General features: G+C 40.5%; 3 protein-coding genes across 5 annotated transcripts in view; all 3 read left to right on the forward strand.

Annotated features, from left to right (window-relative positions):
• sez6l2 (seizure related 6 homolog (mouse)-like 2) overlaps positions 1–17,099 on the forward strand; it is a 19,125-nt gene extending 2,026 nt beyond the window's left edge. For both annotated transcript variants that reach the window (XM_086184271.1, XM_086184272.1), the window contains exons 5-19: positions 3,927–4,063; positions 4,915–5,107; positions 5,691–5,876; positions 6,599–6,782; positions 7,202–7,365; positions 7,846–8,046; positions 9,745–9,883; positions 10,871–11,067; positions 11,211–11,405; positions 12,090–12,284; positions 12,378–12,569; positions 12,744–12,782; positions 13,539–13,656; positions 13,786–13,897; positions 15,780–17,099. In XM_086184271.1, the coding sequence (XP_086040397.1) occupies positions 3,927–4,063; positions 4,915–5,107; positions 5,691–5,876; positions 6,599–6,782; positions 7,202–7,365; positions 7,846–8,046; positions 9,745–9,883; positions 10,871–11,067; positions 11,211–11,405; positions 12,090–12,284; positions 12,378–12,569; positions 12,744–12,782; positions 13,539–13,656; positions 13,786–13,897; positions 15,780–15,809 (2,282 nt within the window). In that variant the 3' untranslated portion in view covers positions 15,810–17,099. The remainder of the gene's footprint in view (positions 1–3,926; positions 4,064–4,914; positions 5,108–5,690; positions 5,877–6,598; positions 6,783–7,201; positions 7,366–7,845; positions 8,047–9,744; positions 9,884–10,870; positions 11,068–11,210; positions 11,406–12,089; positions 12,285–12,377; positions 12,570–12,743; positions 12,783–13,538; positions 13,657–13,785; positions 13,898–15,779) is intronic.
• A 1,043-nt stretch (positions 17,100–18,142) lies between these two features.
• kctd13 (potassium channel tetramerization domain containing 13) lies at positions 18,143–23,362 on the forward strand. The gene is made up of 7 exons (XM_086184337.1): positions 18,143–18,520; positions 19,164–19,424; positions 20,024–20,193; positions 20,308–20,397; positions 20,476–20,528; positions 20,657–20,852; positions 21,915–23,362. Exons 2-7 carry the CDS (start codon positions 19,187–19,189, stop codon positions 22,164–22,166), a joined length of 999 nt encoding a protein of 332 aa, XP_086040463.1. The 5' UTR covers positions 18,143–18,520; positions 19,164–19,186; the 3' UTR covers positions 22,167–23,362.
• A 310-nt stretch (positions 23,363–23,672) lies between these two features.
• On the forward strand, positions 23,673–27,568 carry hirip3 (HIRA interacting protein 3). 2 transcript variants are annotated; one of them, XM_086184895.1, is made up of 8 exons: positions 23,673–23,776; positions 25,290–25,410; positions 25,507–25,651; positions 25,740–26,006; positions 26,092–26,228; positions 26,336–26,483; positions 26,867–26,965; positions 27,217–27,568. In XM_086184895.1, the coding sequence occupies exons 2-8, from the start codon at positions 25,372–25,374 to the stop codon at positions 27,402–27,404; spliced, it is 1,023 nt and encodes a 340-aa protein (XP_086041021.1). In that variant the 5' UTR covers positions 23,673–23,776; positions 25,290–25,371; the 3' UTR covers positions 27,405–27,568. The 2 variants fall into 2 exon arrangements, with proteins under 2 accessions (XP_086041021.1, XP_086041020.1); XM_086184894.1 differs by having other exon boundaries at positions 23,736–23,892.
• Positions 27,569–27,761: the final 193 nt, after the last annotated feature.

Genomic DNA, 27,761 nt, shown 5'->3' on the forward strand with positions numbered 1-27,761 from the left:
TTTCTCAACATCCAGAGGGACAAACAATTCTTGGGTGGGGGGCTGCTATTGATAGTATTTTCAAACATCCTTCCATCCCTTTTCTATACCGTTTCTCCGTTAAGGGTTGCGCGGGGGGCCCAGCTGACATTGGGCGAGAGGCGGGGTTCACCCTGGACGGGTCACCAGTCCATCGCTGGGCCATCAGGAGCAATTAGGGGTTCAGTATCTTGCTCAAGGATACTTGGACATGGTCACTGGGGGAAGTGGGGATCAAACCAGCGACCCGTCGGTTGCCAGACGGCCGCTCTACCTGCGGCCACTCTACCTACCTGCCGCCCCCTTGTAATTTCAAACACCAAAGTGAATTCTCACTAAATGGTGAAAAAAAACAACCTCTAAATAAAACGATACAATGCGTCTGTACTGCTGTCTGAAATGATCCAAGTGTCCTTAACAGCACTCAACTCTCAACATTCCAAGTCAGCGAAAAGTCACTGACACCACATTCGCCATGTTTTAGTGAAGCATAAAACATGTCATTTTTGCCAGGAGCTACAAATGACAGTGAATACTGAGGCTAAGAACATGGCGTCGGTGACTGAATTTTTATTTTTGGTTGAACTATCCCTTTAAGAGGGGTTTTTGTGGGGGGAGATTTTGAACTATTTTGAGTCATTACGATGCAGCTAGCGCAATGCAAAGGGACAATGTCTTTCTGTGTTGCTTGCTAATGCTGTTTTTCAAACTACACACTGTACCTTTGTATTTATAACCATCGCTGTAGACAAAAGGTGTTAACGTCTTGGGGCTCAGCAGCAGTAAAAGGCCAATAAGTTGATCTTCATCTAATCAATGCAGGGAATGGCATTCGCTCTCATTTACGAGTGGCCTTGGAAGGTGATGAGCTTGGTGCATTCCGCAGCCCATAATTTCAAAAATATTTTCTTTTGCATTGACAATAATTCTTAAGTGACACAACATTACAGCATTTCCCTTGGCTATGTACTCAGTCCCAGAATGAGTAACAGCTCTTATCCACCTACAATGAGAGCTGTTACTCATTCTGGCCATGAAATAAATGTCACTAGAAACGAATGATCAGTTAAATATGTGTATGTGTGTGTGTGCTTATGTGTGTGTGTGTGCTTGTGCTTGTGTGTGTGTGCTTGTGTGTGTATGTGTGTGTGGTTGTCACCAACTGCCTCTGTGATTTCCTTGATTTAATTGTGTCTTTACTTTGTTGAAGTGGGCAGGAAATGATAACAACCAGTTCCTCACTCTCCGATAATGAATTTGTGCAGATGAGTAATCTGCTTCACTCAAATACGGTTTTTAATAACAGCTGAGTTACTGCATATGAGTTAATTTTTTTTAGATTTGCTTTAAAAAATGTTTTACTGCATGTAAGCAGATTGTTTAAAATGTACTTTAAATGATCTGCCCACCAAGCATAAGTGTCGCCTCAGACAAAAGTTGTATATATTTTTTTTTTCCCCAAAAAGTGCCTTAAAGTACTTCAACTGACAGTGTACAGCGATACTTCTTCCAAAGAGTGTATTTTGACATTTAAGTCCTCGCAAACAGGCGTCTCACCTCACAAAGACTTTCTTTCCTCCTACATCTCTCTGTGACTCCTGAATGCAGGAAGAGCCAGCACGTGTATTTAGACTGAAGCTAACGGGGACTAACGGCTAACAAAAGCAACAAAACAGCAGCATAACTGTCAAACACATCATCCAGGGTACTCCACCTCATCTCTGTCAGGCTGTCTGCTCAGTCGTACACAAATGCTTTGATTTCAGCCAGAAATCAAACTTGAGTTGGTTATACTGAATTCATTAGCTGCTCTTTCTTGCTGCTACTGTGAAAGAGGAAGTGATTTAGTTAGTTTTTTTTTTAGCTCAAATAAAAGAGTTGTGGATTACCATCGGCTTACTGTTGGATTGATAAAAAAAAACAAAACAAAAGTGGATGATATTGGATGCTTGAGAGTTTGTAAACTGACATTTTTGGGCAGTTGTACTGTTGTTTTGTTGCTGTAGAGGTAGTCAGCCACCGTTAGCTTCGATCTAAACATATGCGACCCTCTCTTTCTGCGTCCTGAACACACACACACACACACACACACACACACACACACACACACACACACACACACACACAAAGATAATAAAAATGGAGGAGGGGGAAAAAAGTCTTTGTGAGGTGAGGAGAATGTTTGTGAGAACTTAAAAGTCGATATATGCTTTTTGGAAGAAGTATCACCTTACACTTTCAATTGAATTATCGTATGCCATTTAAAAAAAAATACACACTTGAAGCATTTTCATCTTTTTAAAGTTTCTAGCTTCAAGGTAGCTAAATATTGCTTGCCACTGAACTAGGAAGTCTTTTTCTCTCCAGATTCCATTGGTTTTACAACAGATAGTAAATAACATGATCGGAAGCCGAGCAGCAGCTTCAGTCTGTCACGTTTTCGCTAGAGTAATTCAGTGCAGGGCAATTGGACAGATCATCTCTTCACCTAAAGGCAGCGCTTCACATCAGCTACTGCTCAGAGGAGGGGAGTCCTTCATTTTTCTCTCAATTTAATTTGCATGCTGTTGCTTACAACTGCACACGGCCACTTAGGTACCAGCTAAACCAGATTTTATTTTCCTACATGATGAGCTCCCCGTGTCGACAGAGATGCGCTACACATTTTTTAGTTTAGGTGGGACTGACACAAGTAGTGAAGAAAAGGGCAAACAGAAACACATGTATTAAAATACATGGTATTGCAAATTTAGATTTTTGTTTCCACCTCCTTTGCATTTTCACGCATTCAGAACAATTTTTTAACAATTTACCAAAATGGGGTTTGACTTAATTTGTCTGTGTCAGCTCTTTACTTTTGTGTCCTGCTACGTTTGCCTTTTTCCACAACGGTTTTACAAGATAGAAAAGAAATGCAAAACTGGAGTTTTACTCATCAGGTATTGAGATTTGGCATTAAATGATAAGGGAACTTTGAATACTCAATATCCTTGTGCTACTCTGTGGATTTGATTGATTGGGTGAATTATAATCAGTTAATCCTGAGTTAATCGTTAGTTAACATGTAACTTTAAGGGTGACAGCAACTCTGGGTTATGGTTAGGGTGAAGTGTTACTTGTATGTCCCCCATTTTACAGTAAGGGTCACAAAGAGCATTAATAAGTTGTTAATGATGCTGAAGTAATACTTATTTAGCACTCATGTATAACGAAGCATTAACTAACTTCTCTCGATGAAAGCTTACTGCGAAGAATTTTATATATATAACAATATAAAAGTGTATATTTTGACATTTTTCATATATGACAAAGTGACCCTGAAAATGCTAATGCTAATTCTGGTCTTTTTGCTAAACTTTGTATCTGCGCTATCTATACAAATGGTTTGACACAAGCTGAAAGTTTCCATTATTTATCTTTTACATGTAGCATTCTTTTCTTTTAACCTCTCATTGACCACGGGTCACCAGTTGCTCTGCAGTGTACAGCCATTTGGGGATCAGGGATGACCAGACAGTTTCCCTCCGGGGATCAATAAAGTATTTCTGATTCTAATTTGCATTCTTCAACACTGACCTTCTTGCCAGCAGCTGTCAACATTGTTTACTCTCAACATAAGTACATATTCCTCAGCCAGTACTGAAGCTTGAGACAGTAATAAGCAATAAGCACCAAATGTGATGAAAATGAATAAAAAAACAAACAAACCCATGTGCATTTGCACGAATCTAAACACAGTATTCAGCAGTCACGTATTCTCCCTCATGTAAAGTCATTAGCCAATAGTCTGCATCATATGATGCAGCCACAAAAAGAATAAATATGTCTGTACAAATGTTATTTAGCTGTGGAAATGTCTCTAAAACCCCTAAGGTGTTGTCTCCTCCTGCCTTTTGCTCTTTTCACAGTCCAATGCAATGCAACTTTGTATGCCATGGAGGATGTCGTCGAGTCACCAGATCCTGCTTCATCGTCATCATCTTATTCCCCACTGGAATGCACCTACAGCATCACCGTGTATGCAGGTTATGGGGTCGAAATTCAGGTGATGTGCACTACCTGTCGAGTCCATCAACAGAAATCAAAAACTTACAGTATTTATGTGATAAAATAATGTTTTTAATCACTGTTTGTCCATTAAGTTTCGTGAACCCCGCTGATAAATGTCAACCTCCTGCTGTGTATCCACTCTACCTCTGCAGAAGAAGCTAGCGCTTGCTCCACTAACATTAATGCTAGCGCTGTCAGACATGGTACTGGAAGCTCAGGAGGAGATTATTTCAACAGCTGTGCAACACCCAGTGCTGCACCTATGGGTGTGGGGCGAGAGCTTTTTAAACATTTATCAATATTTGAGCAAGTTCGGTAACACGTTAAGTTCTCCAGGGCCCTATGTTGTTCTGACCGCAGAGAAGACGCACATTGGCCATCCCAAGAAGACCCACCCCTGGCTCAACTCTGCCTCTGATTGGATAGTTCTTGGTGCTTTGAAGGTGGAACGAGACAGATAAGGATCAGAGCCAATCAGAGGACGAGGACAACCCGAAAAACATAAAAGACGCAAATTTTTAACGGACAATTTTTAAAGGACGCAATCTCTTATTTTGCTGATGTAGCTGTGAATACAACTGTATGTTTACTCCGCTTTGGGATGTATGGATTCATTCATGCAATTCAAAGCAAAAAAAAAAGAGAGAGAGAGAGAGACTTGAGAATTCAATTTTGAAATACATTTTTTGTGTGTATTTTTTATTTTTTGTCTGCAAGTTCCATTATCTGAAGAAGGCTTCTGTATCATTTGATGTAGAGATCTATCAGCGAACTTATTTGATATGTGAACTTGCTCCTTTATCCTTGTTGACCAGGTAAATCATTGTTTCATCTTTTTGCCTCTAGGTGAGGAAGGTAAATCTGTCCAAGGAGGAGTCCCTGACAATTATGGGTCACGGAGGTTTGGGACCAGAGCTGTTGGCCAATGAGACCCTGATGAGAGAGGGTCAAGTGATACGCAGTACAACCAATCAGGTGTACATTCATTATCGCAGTCTCCGTCAGACCAACCATGGCGTGTTCAGCCTCCACTATCAAGGTAAATGCAACATGTGACAAAGAAACCCTTTTTTTTGTTTTAGTTTTTTTAAGTTTCTTATGAAATAAAAGATTTCTTTTAAGTTCTTTCTAAAGGAAGAGAGTTTCTAACAGAAATGTAATTCCACAAAGATAATTTAACAAATACGCTAATTAAAGCACAAACTTAACCACTTCTGAAACTTAGTTTACTGAAATGAATCATCACCCAGTCAAAGTAAAAATATATTCGTCAACAATCAAACAAAACACATTTTCTCTAGACATTCAAAGCTTCTGACGGATGGGGAGGGCGGTCTTTGTTCTCGGAGAGTTTGCCGTAGGTGAGCTGGATGCCTGCAGAGACACAGGAAGCATTCTGGTCAGGTGGGCGAAGGTTGGAGTGAGACAGGATGCTTCGCCGTACTTCTATTTCATGAAAGACATCGCAAATATCTCAGGTTATCTATAACCATTCATAGAAATGAGAAGAGTTGAAATGGACAGAAACATGTCACGACCCCAGGAGCGCTTAGAGGTCAGGTTCTTTATTTTTTTAACTTGATAATAATCATCTCACTCTTCCCTCCTGTCTCTATAAACAGCGTTCCTGCTGTCCTGCCCCTTCCCTCGGTCTCCTGCCAATGGCGGAGTGACTGTGACGGACATCCATCCTGGAGGTCAGGCACATTTCCACTGTGATCCAGGTTACCAAGTTCGTGGCCACGAGGTGTCGACCTGTGTCAACACCACGCAGCCTCACTGGAGCACCAATGAGCCACAATGTGTCGGTCAGTAAACTCATTTCCTTCCACCCCTGGATGTCTCATTTTCAGTAGTGTTCATCTGTCTGTTGAAAAACCAAGCAACAGCTCCTTCAGTTTTTGTTAGCAGATTAGTCTCAGCGCCATCTGGTGGCGGCTGAAATGATGATGTTTTTACTTTCGTGATTTTACGTTGTGACGTACTCCTCCTCCTGGATCCACAAGTTCCAGCTCAGATTTGGTCAGAGACGCCTCTAGACCTGGCAGATTGGTTACTTTGAAGACTCTGAGGCTTTGTTTTATTTATTGTGTTGAAGCAGCCAATTTTGATATTTTGATATTTCAAAACTGTGGTAACTGGACTCCAAATGGTTGTTCTTTTATCATTAGGGACACACGGCATTGGATTTTTTTTGCCAGTGGCCAATATGCTGATATTTTACAACCAATCATGGCCAGTAGCCCATATTTTCAGATGCTGATATTGTATGTATAAAACACATTCATATGATATTCACATTTTGTTTATTCACATACTCACTCTCACACATACACACACACACACACACACACACACACACACACACACACACACATACTCACTACAGAACGGCTTCACACTGGTTTTGGCTTGACCTGGCAGAAATATTCACTCCCCTCGATGCCCTCTCGTTTGAAAATGGATTTGTTCTGAGAGATGCATTGAACATGCTGGAAATGATCTATGGGTTATTGGCTTTTTTCTTCAGCTGTGTCTTGCGGAGGGTGGATCCGTAACGCCACAGTGGGGCGGATACTGTCTCCACCCCCTCCATCTGTCAGCAACCACAGTAATGGAAACAACCTGAGCTGCCACTGGCTGATAGAAGCCAAAGAGGGACACAGACTCCACCTACACTTTGAGAGGATTGCACTGGATGAAGACGATGACAAGTATGTTTACTCACACGTATCGCAAAAACTAGTCATAAACGGAAGACACTCGAGGATGAACTGAGAAGGTTTTGGTGGTCAAAGGTCAAGGTCACTGCTGTTGGCAGGACACTGTAGGGGAACTTTTCTAGTTTTGTCATCGGCATCTTTCTACAAATCCATGTTCCTTGAGCTTTATGTGAAATTAAGGAAAACTCCAGACACCCGCAATCAGCCAGTAAAATGAAAAAGAACCTTTTTATGTAGTAAATAAATGTAATCAAAGTTTCATTTAAATGTTACAAAATAATACAAAAAAACTATATGTATAGAAACTAATCTTGTATCCTAATCTGCAGAAGTATTGTTTATTCTATGTCCCACATCTTCATCCACTGTGCCCCCACCATTAATCATAATATCTTTCTTTCCCCTGTAAGGTTAATTGTGCGAAGTGGAAACAATTCCTTGTCTCCTCCGCTCTTTGACTCGGACTTGGATGACGTCCCAGAGCACGGCTTGCTAAGTGAGAGCTCCTCTCTGTACCTGGAGCTCACAGCCGATTCGTCCTCCATCCCTCTGCTTCTGGCGCTGCGATATGAGGGTGAGCCCAGACACTCTGGATAGTTAACCTGCATCCGTCTCCTGCCAAGTGTAGATTCAAAACCCCCCCCCCCCCCAAAACAAAAACAACAGAGGAAAGATCCTTTTCTAGTTTGACTCTCTTTTATTATTTCATTCATTTAAAAACAAAACATTCACGACCAAATAAGAGAAAACAAAGATCACCATCCGGTGTGATACGACAAAATTGCTTTCTTTTCAGTTGCTGTGTTTAAGAGGGCCGTTACAATCAGCCGGCCTAACAGTCTGCCCACCTATGCTTTGGAGATATTTATTCATCCTCCTCAGTTAAATTATATGGTTGCTTGCTTTTTTCAACCACAAGAACCACTAATATATTTGTTTCTCATCAGAGTGCAGGAAGACGTGCGCACACACACAGACACACACATACACACACACACACACACACACACATATGTATATGCGGTATGACATTATCTCCCTCTCTTTTTTTTAGCTTTCGATGATGAGCACTGCTGGGAGCCCTACATCCCCCACGGAAATTTCAGCAGCAGTGACATCACCTATCAGCTGGGTACCACTGTTACCTTCAGCTGCTCTCCAGGCTTTGTCATGGAACAAGGCTCAGGGTCCGGGACCATCGAGTGTGTTAACCCCAGCGTTCCCCACTGGAATGACAGTGAACCTGTGTGCAAAGGTACATTTGTGGAGTTTTGCCTTTATTTCGAATTATTACAGAATTCTTTAACTTCTCTCGAATTATTTTGGCTGAAATTTTTCAACCAAAATACATATTTCTGAAACATATGGACCGGTGCATGACGTGTAAAAGGGATTGGATTCAGTAATATTCTCCGAGCACGGTGCTTGCAACCAGAAAGACGGTGAAGCTACAGCCACGCTTGACTGTGTCATCTGCTGATCTGTTGTCCTGCTGTGAAAACTGAGAGCAACAGACAGACTGGCAGAGACGCCGGCTGCAAACACAGGTGTTATGACTTCATCTGAGAGCCAGGAAGACATTCTGCTAGCTGGATGGTGGTTTTATTTATTTATCTATTTATTATCTTTTACAATAAAATGGCTGGATGGCAGTGCTTCAGTGAGGAAGAGGTCAGACTGGTCGTCCAGGGCTTAAGAACGCTCGTAATGGAGGGCTGCCTCTGTCAGAGTGTTCACATGGGTGGATATCAGGGATCAGCTTCTGATTGGGAGAGTTTGTGTCTGTGGCTGGTGACATTTTACTAATCTGCTTTCAAAGCAAAGCTGTGTTTAGTCCTGTGGTCTCATCTTAGCCTGTTGTGCTCTCACTGCGGTCTATTTGACTGTTGTGGCTGAAATCCATTTTTTATGGTCTATTTATGTTCAGTTTTTACTGTTTCACTAAATGCGTTAATGCTTATGGTCGCATTTGACTCTGTCTGATTACACAAAAAGCGTAGGGCTGATTTTCATCAACGCTAGTCCAGGGGATGTCGTATAGAAGAGCCTAGAAAGAACCTGTTAAACACCATTACAACGAGGTGATGGGGTAGGAAGGAAGGTTTTCGTCGCCGCTGTTGCAGGATGTGCTTGCTGATGGAGGATTGTTGGGAGTAAATTCATTGAAGGAGTGTGGTGCTGGACCTTCTCTACCTGTGAAGTGTCATGAGATAACTCTTTTGTGATTTGGCGCTAGACAAATAAAACTGACTTGACTTGACGAGTGTGGCTGCATGGCTGTGGTGAAGCGGATGATTTTATTGTTTCACCATTGAATGTGAAAATAGCGACTGGACTCCACCCAGGCAGATCTTTTCCAAACTTCAGCTTGGAGGTTAGTCCTGATGTGGAGACACTTAGAGGCTGGGCTGAAGTCTGGTGTAATAAACATCATGTCCTCACATAATGACCAGCAACACAGTATACGGTATGTGTGTGTGCGTGTGTGTGTGCGTATGTGTGTGCGTGCGCGCACTCTAGTACCACCTAGTGGATGCAGAAAGGCATGCACGTGTTCCGAGGGATCGCTATTATTTTAGCCTTGTGAGTGTCTTCTCAGTCTCCTGCCTTAATATTGAAACCTCTGCGTGGGAGCACCCGTCAGTGTCCTCCAAATCTAAATCATTATTTATGCATTCTCAGCCTTTGTTTTCCTGCCTTAAGAGCAACAAGTTGCAGAAGCTGATGTGGAGTAATGACATAATAGTGTCAACACCAGTTCTTCAGTCACTGATGTTCCTAATAGCTGCAAAGGAAGGAAGCAGGCAAGTGAGATGTTGACTCATTCCAGAGTGACATGTGACTGCTGAAGGAAGCGTTTTTTGCCGTACCCCCCACACACACACACACACACGTAGTTCTCCAGCAGTTTACATCCTCACCACCATTTTCCTCCTCTCTCGTGCTCGGTAAGCTCTATGTGGAGGAGAGCTGACCGAGCCCTCAGGTACCATCCTGTCTCCTGATTGGCCCCAGAGCTACTCCAAGGGCCTAGACTGCGTGTGGCAGATCCACGGTAACGAGGAGAAACGCATTGAACTGGACGTCCACATGTGAGTATCGCCATTCATTAGGGATGCAGGATATTCACATTGATATTGATATCTAACATTTAGCAATATCAATATTATCTGTACCAAAATAAGTTTATGAGATTGACATTTTGTAATATTAGGGTCCATCCCTTTTAATTAGAACAAATTAGGGACAACCTTGGAAATTCTATTTCCCAAATATGCCACCATGATCCCTTTACACAATATGCTTTTGTTATTTGTGGAGCTCTTTTGGATGGTAACTGTCCCATTTGTGTAACTGGCCTGGAAAGCTGGTTTTGGCAGTCTTATTTGTAACTGTCGTACAACGTCCTCTAAATTAGCTGATTATTGCTCATCGGACAGAACGATGTCTGAAACGATAAGACTGTTTGATCCTCGTTTTGCTCGTGGGCACTGGGAAAGAATCACTCAACGTGTAAAATTTCCGTTCGGTTAAAAGTTGTTGTTTTTTTTTTTTACCACATACAATTTAATTTTAACAAGTAAATGTGGCTGAAGTAAATGTTGACTTGTTTTTAATAAGTAAAATATCTGCAAATGAAGTAAGCGATTTTTTTTCTTCTTTTTTACAACTTCTTGGAATAAGCTTACGTTGTCTTTAAAACCCTTCCCCTCGTCTGACTGAGATGCTACGTCTTTTCAAAAGTACATCAATATTAATGTACTGATTTTAAATTTAAAATGAGCTAATTTAGCTTACATCTGAAGCGCATTTACAAAGTGACGCGTCCGAATTATACAGAATACTGACTATATATTTAACACGTCAGTTCGGGCGCATTGTATTAACAGAAAAGCCTCAAATAAAAGAGAAAGAAGGTCTAATTCTGCAGCTTTACATCATCAGCAGCCTCTGCTGTGTGGAATGATGAAATGCGTCAGGTGGGTGGACGGCTCCTTATAAAACACAACCCCTCTGAAGTCAAATCTCACATCTCTCTCTCTCTCTCTTCTTTCTATTCTTGTCTTCCTCTCTTAAAGTTTAAATATCCGCCACACCGATGTGCTGACCGTTTTTGACGGGCGCGACCTCATGTCGCACGTGATCGGCCAGTACCTTGGGTCCAGAGAACGCTTCCAGGTCGTGTCTGGGGGGTCAGAGGTCACCATTCAGTTTCAAAGTGATCCAGAAGATTCCAGCTTCATCCTCAGTCAGGGATTCCTCATTCATTACCGAGGTAAGGACGATACTGCATCAGCGCGTAGTTCATCTCATGATCCAGCGCAACAAATGAGATCTGCTGCGACTGAGGAGGAGATCACGATCCAAATGTTTTAATTTCCTCCTCTGAGTTTCTGGTTCGTCATTTCTGTCGTGCAGAAGTTGAGCCCAACGACACCTGCCCCACCCTCCCCCAAATTGAATTCGGATGGATAAGCTCGTCCCATTCTTCACCCGTGAGAGGCAGTGTGCTGACCTATCAGTGCCAACCAGGATATGACATCAGTGGCTCTGACATCATTACCTGTCAGTGGGACCTCTCCTGGAGCAGCAGCCCTCCTACTTGTGTCAAAGGTCAGAAAAGAAATACACTCGATATTAGTGTGCTTGTTAAAGTCTAGAAGCTGAAACATTTGAAAGTAGCTCCCACTTGTAGGAAAAAAAATCATTTTAAATAAAAACTAGTGTTAATATTCATGGTTTTAGCTAGTAGTCAGTTAGCTTAGCGTATAAAAGAGAGAAACAAGGAGGAACTGCTACCCGGTGGTGTTTCACAGTAACTCAAGCCCATCTATTTGAAATTAATAATCCATATTTAAACATTTGAGTTATGTTATCATCAACAAGGACCTAAACGGCTTGTCTGGCTGCATCCTTGAAATAATGAGTGAATGATGTAAAGCGTCAAATAAGTGTTTGCAAGAGATGTTTGGATTGCTTATGAATACGTTATAAAATTGTATAAAGCATTTTTATACACAAAGCACAAATAAAAATCAAGGATTTTATCCAAAATTCTCCCACCAGAACCTCTGAAGCTCACCTGTTACAATTCGTTCTCCCTTATTTTTCTAATTTTATACCTTAAAGATCGATTAAATCATGCTGGTGTTATTTAGCCTACAGACACACGGCTGTTATCAACTCTTGTACAGTGACTGCATTCGTTGCCTCCTCACTTAAAACACTTTTAATGACATCAAGTTTGAGGATTCATGGAATTTCAGGAAGTTCAACAATCTTGTTTGTGTCCCACAGTCCAACAGTGTCCCGATCCGGGGGAGGTGGTCAACGGAGCGCGCTCGGTTCGTCCTGAAGCCGGCTTCGCCGTCGGAACGGTCGTGCGCTTCTCTTGTAACCAGGGTTATCAACTAGAAGGTCCCAGTCAAATCTCCTGCCACGGACGGGACACCGGCACCCCCAAATGGAGCGACCGCAGCCCAAAGTGTGTCTGTAAGTGGCTTCCCTGCTCAACACTGCTTCACCTTGTCATCTGGAGAGTCCTTCCAAATACAAGCTTGTGTGTTTTTTTAACGCTCTGAACAGTAAAATATGACCCGTGCCCGAACCCTGGCGTCCCAGACAATGGCTACCAAACACTGTACAAGCACAACTACCAGGCGGGAGAAACTCTGCGTTTCTTCTGTTATGAGGGCTACGAACTTATCGGTGAGGTCATAATCAGCTGTATTCCCGGCCACCCGTCTCAGTGGAACAGCCCACCGCCCTTCTGCAAAGGTGAAAAGCAGTCACTGCTGACTCAGCAGCTCTCCCTTTCATTGCGTTCAAGTTTGATTTAATGAGGTTCGGTCGATTTATGGTGGTGTGAGGTGTTGAACGAAGGAATTTGAGGCACTAACTGGTGACGGGTGTGATTTCTAACCCTTTGCTGTATTTTCCGTGTCATCTCAGTGGCCTACGAGGAACTTTTGGATGATCACAAATTAGAAGGTGATTTCTTTTTTCTCTCTTTTTTTAGCAACCAGGGGAAGGATGTGAAAGTCCCCTTTGTGATGTCATCTAGTGGCGATGTTAAGAATTACACTTGCCGACAAGGATTTTGTTCTACTTGACGCTCTTGAATATGGAAGCGTATTGCTTTCACTTGAGAAAAAAAGTATGCTCTATTTTTCTGAATTCATGATGTAATTACCTTGTCATTTAACAAAACCGGTGTTTTGTTTTTTTTATTTAAAATTATCTAAAAATTGTTTTCTGAATTAACATGATACTTTTTAAAGAATTAAAAAAAAATCTGTTCTGTTTTAGGGGTTTTTTTTGTTTTGTTTTTTGGGGGGGGAAATTGAAAAATTTCCAATTTTTTTTTTTTTTAAATACACCTTTTGTGAACTACTCGTGTAATTTTTTGGCAACGAAAACCTCTGTTTTTCTGAATTATTGAGATGATTTTAAAATCCCCTCCATTTTTTTGACTTAATGAGATAAATCGCTAACAGTGACAACAATACGCTTCCGCAGTGCAGAGATTCAAGTTTAAACAAATGTTATAATTTCCTACACAAATTGTTTATCAGATTACAGACCTGTAACTAATTTAAATGTTAAAATGCAGTACACCTGTGTTTTCTTATGATTTTGCCGAGATTAATCGGGATTACTTTGTGGACTGATAGAAAATCTGTTATTTTTGTTGTTGTTGTTGTTGTTGTGACCTGTTTCAATAGACAAGTCTTGTCTGTTTTACAGTGTCCCAGTCATTTGAGCCCTCCCACCAGATTCTGAGTGAGAATATCGCTTTGGCAATAATCCTGCCAATCATCCTGGTCATTCTCCTGATTGGAGGAATTTACATGTACTATACAAAGTGAGTACTCAGGTTGAATAATGTGGCAACACTCCCTTTCCTGTGTTTCCTCACGGATATATTTAGATGTTTACGTAAGGCTTTATTTGTGTGATTACAGTCAGAGTCATTTTCCTTCCTCGCCCACAGCATTTGCAGACTAGAATGGAAGCCGCTTTTCTGGAAGTCTCTCTCTCACACACACTCGTACAGTCCCATCACAGTTGAGTCGGATTTCAACAACCCTCTCTACGAGGCAGGGGTGAGTCCAGGCTTTGCTTTGTCTCATTCGTTTTTAGAAAACTCACAAAAACTTTTGTTTCTCTGATGGTAAATATGAAGGATCCACTGATTATTTTTCCAATTCTGAATCCAAAGCACATCTGTGGATTATCAGTGAATTGAATGAATGAGCTCTTCATTTTTAAATAATACTCAAATTAAAGTATAAAGAATAGTTGACAGCATCAACTCAAAAATGTTCTTATAAATCATGCTTGAAAAGGATGAAGACCTCTTGGTTCCTACCACTGACACATTCTCACTGCTTCTTCATCTGTCAGTCGTTCACGACTGCTTCGTGAGACACCTCAGATTGTAGATGTGGTGCTCAGATCAGCCCCATTATTAGGGACACTGTCTGTGAACGAAGTCAACAGATCTGTGAGCAACATCAGCACCGGCACCTGATTCCGCTATTCCCGATCTGATGTCCCGTCTGTAGAAGAGAGGAAGGAGATATTGCATCTACAATTGGAGGTGATCTGGATCAACATGTAGAACCTCCTGGATCATGGAGACCGTTCTAGGTCATTGCCAGGATATATGTATACATGCGTATTTATACATTCAGGCTCCTGTGATTCAGAGGACCTGTTTTAGGACCTGGTGGATGTGAAGAACTTTCCTGAACCGTTTTTTTTTTTTTTTTTTTTTTTGTAATTATCTTTTTATTGACAGTTTTTCAATAAAATGACAACATAAAATAAAAACAGAACAGGGAGGGAGTAGATTGTCTCCTGTAAGTACAGCAATTACATAACTGAAGGAAAGAGTTCTGGTCTGCGCGGTCTTGCATATATTATCCATTTTTCCCACCGTGATGAGAACAGGTCCAGTGTTTGGTTAACAGAGGCTGTGATCTTCTCCATTTTGTAAATATCCACAATAATGTCCATCCACTCATTCAGGGTCGGCCCTTCTTGCAACATCCATTTTTTAGTGATAGATTTTTTTGCAGCTGTGAGCAACGCATTTAACAGATATTTGTCTTTTTTCCTCCATTCTTGAGGTAACAGCCCAAAGAAAATAGTCTTAATTTCAAATGGAAATGATATGCTGGATATCTTTATGTATTTCTTTCCAAAATTCAACAATGACACTACAATTCCAAAAGACATGATAATGGTTGGCGTTTAAATTCCCACATTTTCGCCGGCAAGTCGGAGGGTTTCCATCATAATGGGCTTTCTGAGAGGGTGTTATAAAAAACCTTATCAGACTTTTCCACCCAAACTCTCTCCACCTCTGTGAACTCGTACATTTCCACCGGTTTATCCACATTACTTTCCATTCTTCCTCAGAAATGTTTATCCCTCCTTCCCTCTCCCATAGTGTTTTAATATACAGAGTTGAACATTGTCTCAGGTTAGAGAGTTCTCTATACAGGAGCGAAATAATTCTCTTAGTATCCTTAGATTCATATGCTTTCCTAATCAGTTCAACCAAACCATTACTTGTCTCTGTTGTATGTTTTACCTTGTTAAAAAAATGACGTAGTTGTAGGTATCTGTAAAAATCTTTCCTATCCAGTGAGAATTTTCCTTTAAGTGTTTCGAAGCTGTAAAGTATGTCTTTTTCCATTATCCCACAGAGAGCTGTTATACCCATGTTTGTCCACTCTCTAAATCTGGTATCTAGTTTGTTTGGTGCAAACCCAGAGTCATAAGCACACCACTTAAAAATAGCCATTCCTGAACCGTTTTTGATGATGGAACTACGTTCATTTTCTGTCTCTGTGCTTTTTTGAGTGCTTTCAAATTTCATGGTCAATTTTAGATAATGATTTCACAATTTCTTCCAAGAACATGATTTTTAACATTGTTCCCCCCCTTCTTTTCTGTACCTTCTCACTTTAATCGCAGGATACGCGGGAGTATGAAGTATCCATTTGAAGGAAAAAAAGGCATGGTGAGGATAACAAAGATACAGTTTATTTTGGAGGACAAATTGCTTAGAACTATAAGGCCTCGCTCCCCCTTTTCAAATGTTTACATATTATTCTTTTGTGCCATCAATGTATCTGCTTTATTTCCCCTTAAAGTGCTTTATTTTCTTTTGATTTGCCAAATCGTGGGTCTTAATTCATGTCTGTTATCATCAGGACTGGTGCCTTATGAAGGGTAATAAATTGACAACAAAGGGGAGGAAAAAAATAAGTGTGTGAGGCATGAAAACAACAGAGGGGGAGGAGTGACAGAATATTTATTTATTTATTTATTTACTAATTTATTGAAATCATGCTGAGGCCAAAACATTCAAGAATTGGCAATATATTAGTACCAATCAAAAGTTACCGTCATGCACATTAAGTTTGGAGTGTTTTTTCCTGTTTTTTGTTTGTTGGTTTTTTTTGTTTGTTTGTTTGTTTGTTTTTTGCGTGGCTCATGTCATGATTAGTCAAAAATGTTCAAGTACAATGGAAGAATACTTCAGTTTTCTTCACGAGAACAATTTCTCTCTTTCTCTTTGTCTATGTGTAACACGCGCGCACACACACGCACACACACATACACACACATTGAATGTAAATATATGACTTATTATTGACTGAGGTTGATATATATATATAGTATATGCTAAATTATATATATAAGCCTCATATTTACACTTATAAAAGGTGGCGGGAGGTTATATATTTTCATTATATGTATAATGAAAATTCAGTGCCAAAATATAATGTTAAATACTTTAATGTCTCTAAGTGTTTCATCTGTTGTTGCGATAGTGTTTACAAAGGCGGTGTTTATTTTATCCTTCGCTGTTTCTGGAGTGTATTACCACTCAGTGTCACATGACATATAAGAAAAGGTAAGGACATGAATGTCATTATGCTTATAGCATGCACTGATTGTAAATTATATTGCTTCTGCTCAATCTTGCCATTATCATTATAGTTATTGACAGTTATCATTGTTATCAGATTTGATGTTGTATGCACTATGTTGATGAAAACTTACAAACTAGGCTGTTTGCTGTGATGCATTATGTATTTATTTACAACTGATTGTTTTAACGGTGAATGTAATGCCATTCGCTGTGCCAGATGAGGGATCTTGGAGACTGTTGCTTTGTAGACTTAATTCTTATCATCAGTAGCATTTCTTTGCTTCATATATGAATACATCTTTTGAAGGCAGTAAAATTCTTTGCTGAACTGGAAATAAAGTCTCTGTTCAATGGTGTAGGATGTGTGGAAATGAGCATTTATTTTACCATATAACCCGCGTTTTTTCATGCGCAAAACTGTTAAGGGATATAAAACTCAACGGAAACATACGCATGTACATACATATTTTATTAGACTACCACAAAGTGTATCTACCTCCTTAATCAGGGAGGTTTCCTTTTTCCTAAGTAAATTATACTCTTTATAATATATATAAAATCTTTAAGCCAACACAAAAATGCATTAATGTTCTCTGCATCACAGTAAAATAATGAAGATGTGTCACTTATTAATTCACCAATCGGTAGTGAAGCTAATAGAACTAGATGTTTCACTCCCTTTAGCAGGAAACCCTTGACAGACAAAGTCAGTGTAGAGGGGTGGAAAAGGAGGGTGAGGTAAGTAATCGGTGTACCTCGCATCCCAGGTACACCTCCCTCCATACCACACCCTCCATATCCCTAATGGGCTCTGCACGGCAGGGGTGTCCTTCTCATGAGTCAGGTCTTAGCCTGACGGCATACCATCTGTCTCTACCTTGCTGCCCATTTGGGGTCCTTACGCTTAATCCAGAGCCACTTACTGCTTTTTTTTGGCAGCACTTGCCATGGACTTGATGGCCTGTTGTTTACCCTTCACTCCAATTTTTCTTAGCAGACTGGTGGTATTTGGAAATTACTTTAATGTTGCAACAGATTTTTTTTTAATTTGAGGACTTTATGTCTTTGTCAATATGTTTGTAATTAAACATACTTGAGGTCAGATTAGAAATTATTGTTTTTATTTGTTTGTATTTTGTATTTTCTGTATGAAGGTGATTTATACTTCCGTATTGTACATTAGCAAATGGATAGTCAGTCTGTTCACAGACAAACAAGTATCGTGTTAAAATGATTGCCACAATCTGATTTTACTTTATAGAACGTGTATTTTTATGAACAAATTCTTAACAGTTTAAATTACAGCGTGTTTGAAACAAGGCTCCCGCACCCCTGCATGTCTTCAAGTTCAGACGGCGGCAGCGAATCGCATCTCAAGGTACTCCTCAACACTCTTTTTGTACGTAGAAGAAGAAACCAGCGGAAGATGCGCTACTTTCGTTTCCGAGTGACCTATTTAGCTTACATCCTCTCCAGCTCTAAATATTCATGTTAGATAATGCAATTGGCTGTTGTTATTGAGACGGTTTGAATTTGGATGGCTTGTTCCTGATTGTTCTCCCCGTAAACGTGACGAAACTAAAGCTAGGAATAAGGGAAGCTAAACAGGCTAGCCAGCGTTAGCCGTTCAGCTAAGCTAGCTGCATTTACAATGCATTGTCAAACGTTGGCTGCGTTGTAAATTAATGTTTGTGGTTTCTTAATTTCTAAACTAGCTGTCAGATTAATTGCTTGCTGTATAAGTGAGAGCTTTCAATATCTTTGGATGGTCAGTGAGGTAAGTACGATGTGTTCACAAATTACCGTTTTAGTTTATGAAATATTACAGTTACTACATTACTGACGACTTATAAAACTTTAGGAGCCACGTAAATGTTATCGGATTAAACAGGTCTGGTATACTTTAACTTTAACGTTGCTTCATAGTCGATTTCATAGTTTTTCACGATTAAAAATGAATGTTGTGAATGGCAGGTGAGCTCATCGCAATAATTATATATACTGTATATATGCCATGTTTTTTCAGTGTGCTGTACCGTGTATCTCATGTTAAAAACAGTATAAATTCAGCTCTGTATCATGAAGACAAGAACATCCTCGTTTTCAGCTCAGTGTGGACCATTATATATTGTTGTGTAATTTATGAATGAAAGCTAATTCATGTATCAGCCTTTTACCATAAGAACAATATCCACCCATGAACCTTGCTTTGTTTATTTCTGTTTATGTATTTCATGTTGGAATTTGAGCTTCTAATAATACAAATGGCCTGTTCTTTAATCTATGTGACAACAAGAAAATACTTAAGATTTAGACACCTTGATCACGCACAGTTCTCAGTTTAGGGACAGTTGAGGTAGAGGCAGTCCGTGGTGGTATTATTTCTTGCTCTAAGTCTGTTGTATTTCTCTATATTACAGTCAGGAAGGTACCCTTCAGCCCCATGTCTGCTGAGGCGTCAGTTGGCAGTCATGCTGCCGACTCAGCCCAGTCTACCCTTTCCCTGCCCGCCTGCCACAACACAGACGAACTCAGAAATCAGGGTCTGCTGGGGAGTAAATACGTCAAGTTAAACGTTGGTGGATCGCTCCATTATACGACTGTCCAGACATTAAGCAAGGAGGATAGTCTGTTGAAGAGCATATGCAACGGAGGAACCGACGTTACCATAGACTCAGAAGGTGAGTGGACATCGATATCATGGATTAAACATGTCACTGGTAGCGTTTATTTGGATCCCCATCCGTTGACGTCAGCTAGTCCTCATGATTCAAGCACTATAGTCAAAGTAAAATTAACAAAATATTGAAAGGAGGAAAACAAGGAGAAAAGGAATAGAAAGAAAAGAGACTGAGATGAATGAGTGTCACTCCCTTGTCTCAATATACATACAGTATTTATCGAGCTGACTTATTCGCTTGTCTGTATATAGCCTGTTTAGCCAGGTGTGTTTATCTATCTACACTCTCGTATGAAGCCCCCTTAGTTCAGGTGCTTTTTTCTCTCCAAACCCTTTTTTTTACACCAGTATTACACCGTTAATCCTTCTCAGTATTGTTAACCATCTTTAATTCTGTATGATTTTAAATACGCAGTTTACTCTGAGTCCTGAGAATATTTTCAAAATGACCACGCTGCCTTTTTCCCATGAAGAGGGTGACTGGTAACCACAGCACACATTGAGGATCACTGACCTTTTAAAAAGTTGAACTGAGTTCTGATCAATGCAAATAAAAAATGTTGCTTTAAATGCTTAAAATGTTTTCCCTCGCTTTCTCAGGCTGGGTGGTTCTGGATAGATGTGGTCGACATTTTGGACTGGTTTTGAACTTCCTGCGAGATGGCTCAGTACCACTTCCAGAGGACCACAGAGAACTAGATGAGGTTCTGAAAGAGGCCCAGTACTACCGGGTCCAAGGACTTATCCAGCACTGCCTCACTGCAATGCAGGTAAATGATTAATGAGTGATAATTAATTATTTCATAGTTGATTGTTATGCTTGGTACAGCCTCTTACATACTTTCTTCTCAGACATACATAATGTACTTTCTGTTCCTTTTTAGAAACAAAAGGATGTGTTTGAAAGTGTGTGTCGTATCCCGATGATCACCTCAGCCAAAGAAGAACAGAAAATGATCGCTACTTGCAGAAAGGTAGATTCATCACATCGACTGCCTTAAATAAAGGCCATGTTTCATTTATCTTTTTGTTACCATCTCTTGTTTTTACAGCCAGTGGTGAAGTTGCAGAACAACAGAGGAAACAACAAATACTCCTATACCAGGTAATAATGAAGTCGCGCTGTCACAGCTCTGAGGCATCAAGCTATCAGTCTCGCTTCTGTATTTCAGCTTCACTTTTTTTGAATTCAGAGTGCTAATTTGTTCACTCCCCGTGTCTCTTTGTGAACAGCAACTCAGATGACAACCTGCTGAAGAACATTGAGCTTTTTGACAAGCTCGTCCTTCGCTTCAATGGCCGCGTCTTGTTTGTCAAAGATGTGCTCGGAGACGAGATCTGCTGCTGGTCGTTTTATGGCGAAGGCCGTAAGATCGCTGAAGTTTGCTGCACCTCCATCGTTTACGCCACGGAGAAGAAGCAGACCAAAGTAAGAACAAGAAGTCAGGGAAGGTTGTGTTATTATAGCGATGCCATTTATTATTTCCCCACACCGATGGAAGCTGTGGTGGCAGGCTTTTGGGTTGTCTGTCCAACATTCCATCCATCCATCCTCTCATCCCTCCATCATCTCATCCATGTGAAGGCAATCTCAGTAAAGCCTGCGCGACATTTCTTCAAATTTATTCCAAACATTCACTTGGACTCAAGAATAAACTGTTAAGATTTCAGTGGTCAAAGGTCGAGGTTAATGTGATGTCACATAACACCACACACTGTCGCGGGGAAGTTCAAGGTCACCATGGATACACAAAACCGGTCTTTGGTCTTGTGAACATAATATCTCAGTAGCGCGCTGAGTGAATTCCCTCATATTTGGCACAAATGTCCGCTTCGTCAATAAACAGATTTGATTTTGGTGGTCAAAGGTCAAGGGCACATTGTGGTTTTTGGTCATAACACACGTTTCCACTCTTTGACCAAATTTTACACAAACATGAAGCCTATCCATATGTATGTCAGTAGGTACAAACAAATTTTTGGCCATTATTAAAAACCATTTCAGAGTTTAATTTCTCAAGGGCACACACACACACACACACAAAAAGCCACAAGATCGTTTTATTAGATTCTTTCAAATTTTGCACTGCAGTCAATTATGAGTCTGGATGTCAACTGGACTGTGTTTTGGGTGGGGGGGGGAGGGAGGGGGGGCCACAACTGTGAGCCAGTTATTCTTGTTAGTCAAGCATGACAGTTCAACTAGGACGCTAACTGAAAATCTGAAAATCGACTAAAAATCATGCATCGGAAACATTAGACAGCAGTTAGCATTTTATTGATAGCTTAGCTCCATGTTGGGACAGACCAAGTCTTTCTACTGTAACCTGGAATTAAAGTCAGTCAAACTTCAAAGTCAACATTCATCCCTTGCTATTGCTCCAGGTTCTTATAGTTTCTATGCTCTCCTTGAATGAAACAGCAATATTACTGTCCGTGGCATATAAATGATCAAATACTCACCAAAAACTCCTAACCTTTATTGTTTTAGGTTGAGTTTCCTGAAGCTCGAATCTTCGAAGAAACCCTCAATATCCTCATTTACGAGAACGGCAGAGGATCCAGTCCCGGAGGCTTGCACCTTTTAGATTCTAGAGGCTCGGGATCAACGTCGGGAGCCGGCCAGTCAGAGGAAGAGGGGGGCGCTGTGGGAGGGGATCGTCGAGTGAGACGGATCCATGTAAGGAGGCACATAATGCATGATGAACGAGGGCACGGCCAGCAAACTGTGTACAAGGATTAATAATGTGAAGATTGGAAGAATGGCCACGTGTACGTTTGGGTTTTCAGAAGTGGAATGAGAGCGATGTCCTTGAACATAGCAATAGCTCAGTTGTTCCTAGCCACATTAAATGTCTTTCGACGTCACTCTGGGGTTGTTTTTAAACGAAGAGATGAAAAGGCCTCTGTTTACAAGAAAAGCAAATGTGTACAATATGTCAAATAGCCTGGGACTTCAAACTGGTATAAATCTTATTCTGCAAATGTTAAGGATCCTCCTGCAGGTTACTGACTCCCCCCACCCCACCCCACCCCGCTGCAGGAGGCCTCACGTGGGTGTTAATGATATGCACTGACAGCCTCCTCTGTCTTTGACTTTTAGGGAAACACTGTCTCAGGCTCCACTCATTTCCTTTCTGTTGATTACTTTCAGGTTGTGAAACATCTGTTGCCTTGTAATAGTTTAACTTCTCGACGGTGTTGAGCAGAGGATGGTTTAGCTTCCATACGTTAACACTGGAATAGGTATTTTTAGTGAGGTTGTGTACGAATGAGATTGTCGAGCAGCTCCTTTTTCTTTATTTAAATTATTACTGCTGTTGCTTCCAGATGTTTGATGTTTTTTTTATTGATTAATTTATGAACCTAATTTATTGTTTGGTATTTAACTTTTGTATTGTATGCAATCGCAGTGTTAACCAGTGCTCAAATAAGTATACTTTTTTTTTTAATATGATGCACTCCATAGCACACATTAAATTTTTAATTTACTTCTGTAAATGACTAAATTGTGAAGTTGTATTGATGCTTCCTGTTTGAAGAGGAACTGTGACCTGTCTACCACTTCTGTGATTGTAAAGTGTGTTTTCTGAGCCATGGTCTTTTACTCTCGCTTTGTCTTATACCAAACCCCTGGAATTTCCTGCAAGTAATTGGCCATACAGTGATCAGAAAGGCTAGGTGGTATTTAAAATAATCTGCTATAATACCTAATAATATATATATATACAGAAATACATAAAGAATCATCCTGTCATCGGGCACGAGCGAGACACACGGCGACCCTGCTCAGATGTCTTGTCCACACCTCACCGCTCTGAATACCGAAAGAAAAACCTTGAACAAGAGCAATATCCTTTGAGAAGTTCACCTTGAAATATGCACTAATATAACTTCCGTCCAATTGTGGTCATGAATGTTCTGAATAAATTACTTAAGAAAACCAGCTTTTATTTCTTGGTCTCTTTTTTTTTTTTTTTCTTTCCCAGACTATAATAACAATCAGCTGAATAAATACAGAAAAAAAAAATGTTGCACTGCAGAGCAAACATAACAGGGTCTTCGCCTGTAGCACCTTCAGGCTCAGGCCTTAATTAATATAATCTGTCATTAAAATGCTGCAGTCGTTGAAGCTGCAAGTCATGCTAATGTATCGTTACGTTGAAAACGTCATAACCTTTAAACCACGCCCACTGATAGGTGAAGACTCAACTCATTTTGCTTTCGAATTTATAATGAATACGACGTCAAGAAACACTGCGAACGTTTTATATATTCCCGAACGTAGATAATGAATATGTATACCGAACATCACGAAGGGGCGTGGCGCTGACCGGATGATGTCACGTCCGGGTAGGGAGAACGCGCCATAAAGAAACCGTACTGCTAGCAAAAATGTTGTCAGAGAAAGAGACTAAAAATATCCGCAGATTTGTGTGTAGACAACTCGGAGATTGTCCAGACCTGAGGTACAGTTACAAACGTTGTGTGTCGAGTTGCATGAGTGAGTTTTGTGTTAGATCAATAAAACGTAACAGCCTCTGTACTTCATAACCAAACGATGTGAATAACTAGAAAAATAACTGTATACGTATACTATACTATATACTACTTATATTACTATATGAAGCAATTTGAAATGTATTTATTTTCTTGCAATTGCTGGTCAATGATATTGAAAGCTTCACTACTCAAATTAAACTGTTGCGAATCAGAGCGAACCTGGGGAGCGGTGAATATCAGCACCAAGAGTGACAGTTGACTGATGCTGCTGAGATAGGGAGTTTTTTTTTTTTAGCTGACCCGTCCATCCATTTTCTTAGCTTATCCTGTTAAGGGTCGCGGGGGGCTGGAGCCTTTCCCAGCAGTTACGGGCGAGAGGCGGGGTTCACCCTGGACAGGTCACCAGTCCATCACAGGACCAACACATAGAGACAGACAACCATTCACACTCACAGTCACACCTACGGTCAATTTAGAGTATCAATCAGCCTCGTCCCCTCTTGATGTCTTTGGACTGTGGAAGGAAGCTGGAGTACCAGAGAGAACCCACACAGGAACAGGGAGAACATGGAGACTCACACAGAAAGATCCTGTGATGGAGCTGGGACTCAAACCTGGAACCTTCTTGCTGTGAGGGGACAGTGCTGACCACTGCACCACCTTTTTAGCTGACTTAGAACCCTGACTTAGAACATCATCAAAAGATCATTATTGCTGGGCTCTTCTGTTATACTGCGTGAGTGTGATCTAGGTGGACTTAATGTAGCGACAGGGTCTTGTGTTTTTGTTTTTTTAATCAAGATGTCCTTCATGACGTATTAGCCTGTAAAAGATTTAGAAAAGGTCAGCCTTTCATCGTAAACCTCAGAAACCAGCCATTTATCTTGTAATTTGTCAGATTATTGTTTTTGATTGGTTTTTGTTACATTTGATCGATGACTCATTTTGAAAAATAGCAGCCTAAGTAAATAGCAGTTTCACTTTTTATGAAAGTCAAATAGCATGCATTTGTTTTCCCATGAAATGGCGTCAATGTAAATAAAACTCCATCTTAAATCGTAAAAATGCCCTTGTAGTTGTTGCTCTCACAGATATTAACTCCAGAACAAAATAAAACGTTTCTGTCATTTGCAGTTACAACCCTGCACAGGAGCGGGTCACTGACGCTTACATTATTTTTTTAAAAATTCCTCATCTTCTTGTTTATTTTGTTGCTTCTGTCTGGCTTTCACTCTTCTGGATTTACACTGTTATCTCTGTCGTACTCAGTATAATGTGGATGTGTTTTAGGAGATATATGTCATTCTGTCTCAAAAAGTTAGGGTTAACTTAATTATTGTTTTTTTCCTGTGTCTTATTTCAGCACACTGACCTTTGGAATTTTAAAAAAGCGATATTTGACTCACACGGGACATGAATTATTAAGTCCTACAGCCAAAAGTTTCATGAAACAAGTTGTTGAAGAGGAACTAATGAAAATGCAGGTATGTGAATTGAACTCATGTCTGAGTGTTTATTTTTACACTCGATGTCCTGATTTCTGTTTGTTTGTTTTGTTTTTTTGTTTGTTTCTCTGCCAGGCCAGTGATGAAAACGGAAGTGAGGTGGAGACAAAGATTCCCCGAAACAAAAGACGGAGAGAAAAGGAGGCAGCGGGAAGTGAGAGCGACGGTGAAGTTGAGTCCAGGTCAAAGAAATCTCGCCATGTCTCGAGTTCATCGTCAGGTGAGTTTGACAGGCGAGGAAAGTTTTGTTAGTTAGTTGAATGTGTTTTACTTTCTCTTTGTAAACCATTAAATGTGATTAATGACAGAATCAGAGGACAAAGAGGACTGCAAATCAGAAAGCAGGGAGAGCGAAGACGAAGAGCAGATAAAAAGTGAATCCGAAGATGAAGAGCAAGAGGTGACAAAATCCCCGAAAAGGATGAATGGAAAGAAAGACCAGCAGGTGAAATGTGAAGAGTCCGCAGATGAGAAAATAAACGGTGAGATAAAAGCTGAGCGGCATGAAGATGAAAGTGAGTCAGATAAGAGTGACAGGGGAAACGGCAGCAAGTCCTGCAGCGACAGTGAAAAAGGTGACGGCCCAAACCTTGTTCTTTTTATATTGTTTTAAATTCTTAGTTTTGGCTGTAATCAGAAATGATCTGTTGTGTTCTTCAGAGGAAACAGTCTCTCTGAGAAAGGAAATGAGCGAGTCGGATTCAGATTCATCGTCTTCTGATGATGAAAAGTATCATAAGCCACAAAAAAAAGAAAAAAAGGAAAAGAAGAAAGACAATGGCGCAAAGGGCCAAAGAGTGAGTCCACCAGTGATGTTTTGATCTATTAGAATGTGTGTGTGTGTGTGTGGGGGGGGGGGGGGTATTTTTATGTTTGATAATCTGACCTCCTGTTCTTTCCATAGGATGGAAACAAATCCCTGGTGAGGTTCAAGCGCTACATCGCCCTCTGTGGTGTGAAACGGAACTACAAGAAGCTTCTTGAAGGTTGTCGCTCTGTCCCTGCCATGGTGGCTGTTCTAAAGAAGGAGCTTGAAAGTCTTGGTGTTGAAGGTCAGAAGGAATACAGTCACAGTTTTATCAGAATAAAAATTAGATGTGACATTGGCCCATAAAAAAGTGTCCTGAGAATGTATTTTCAATGGATTGGAAGTGGAAAAACTGTAAAAGAGAGGTAATTTATTGCCCTCTCTGGTCAAAACTGTCATGTTGAGATAGTCAATTGATCTATTTTGTAGAGCCCCTTTGGGGGGGGGGCAATTACCAAATAGATTTGCAGAATTTATTCCATCAATTTTCTATACTGCGGGGGGGGGGGATCCTTCAGGAGCAATTAGGGGCTCAGTATCTTGCTCAAGGACACTTCGACATGGTCACTGGGGAAGCAAATTTTGAATTAAATGAATGACACAAATTATTTCCCTTTTTTCACACAGGTAAGCCAACAATTGAGAAATGCAAAAAAGTCCGTAAGAAGAGAGAGGAAGATCAGGAACTGGCAGGGCTTGATGTCACCAACATCATTCCCACACCAGGTACAGGAACTGTCTCTTTAACTAGATGCTACTGGGGTTATAAGTATGTTTTGATTACTGTTGCTGCCTGTTTGAAATGTACTGGACTCTTAGGCACAGACATGATGTATAAAAAGTTAACACTTAGGTGGTTTCCTGGTGAGACGCAGGCGTCTGATACAGGTGCTGTTCTAGAAAATAAATGAGTAAACAAGAGTCACATGCAAAATATGGATTTAATAAATCCATCCGCCTATTGTTAATATTCACAGGTCGACCTAAAAGAAGAGTTGCCTCAGCACAGCAAGAACAACGAGACCCGCCATCTTCTACATATCAGCGCTCTTTGAACTCTGGCTCTGATAGTGATCAGGAACACAAAACACACGGGGTGCGACGGAGAGCAACACACTGGGCCAACCTGCAGGGAATCATCAGTGATGACGCAGATAGCGACTGACAGACATAATTCTTCATGCATGTGTTCAGGAACTGTTCTCATTTCCCTTTGAATTGATTGTGGCATAAATAGTTTGATGTGAATACAATTTTTAATAATAATTAAAAAAAAGATACGTTTTTCATGATAATGTATGTTCTGTGTTGAATAAAAGTACTGTACAAAAATGGAGTCCAAATTTTTGTTACATTCTTGACAAAATAATGATACAGCTATCTTTTTTCCAGAAAAGACAATGGACAGAAAACTCAAATCCATTATTGACAGAGCACATAAATGTTGTTTTTTTGTTTTGTTTTTAATCAAACCAGGCAAATAGTAGCAATACTGAGCAGTTAGCGTAGCTGGGCAGGCCTG

The sequence above is a fragment of the Aulostomus chinensis genome, chromosome 18 (genome assembly GCF_037954235.1).
Source record: "Aulostomus chinensis isolate RoL2024-O1b breed Wild chromosome 18, RoL_Achi_v1.0, whole genome shotgun sequence".
NCBI lineage: Eukaryota > Metazoa > Chordata > Actinopteri > Syngnathiformes > Aulostomidae > Aulostomus > Aulostomus chinensis.

Bases quoted from the DNA above. Each gene is read 5' to 3' on its own strand.
- kctd13 (XM_086184337.1), top strand. From the start codon at position 19,187: ATGTCTGCTGAGGCGTCAGTTGGCAGTCATGCTGCCGACTCAGCCCAG. The intron at 20,194-20,307 runs GTAAATGATTAA...GTTCCTTTTTAG, and splicing joins ACTGCCTCACTGCAATGCAG to AAACAAAAGGATGTGTTTGA. The intron at 20,853-21,914 runs GTAAGAACAAGA...TTATTGTTTTAG, and splicing joins CGGAGAAGAAGCAGACCAAA to GTTGAGTTTCCTGAAGCTCG.
- hirip3 (XM_086184894.1), top strand. From the start codon at position 23,819: ATGTTGTCAGAGAAAGAGACTAAAAATATCCGCAGATTTGTGTGTAGA. The intron at 25,652-25,739 runs GTGAGTTTGACA...GATTAATGACAG, and splicing joins TGTCTCGAGTTCATCGTCAG to AATCAGAGGACAAAGAGGAC. The intron at 26,007-26,091 runs GTGACGGCCCAA...TGTGTTCTTCAG, and splicing joins CTGCAGCGACAGTGAAAAAG to AGGAAACAGTCTCTCTGAGA.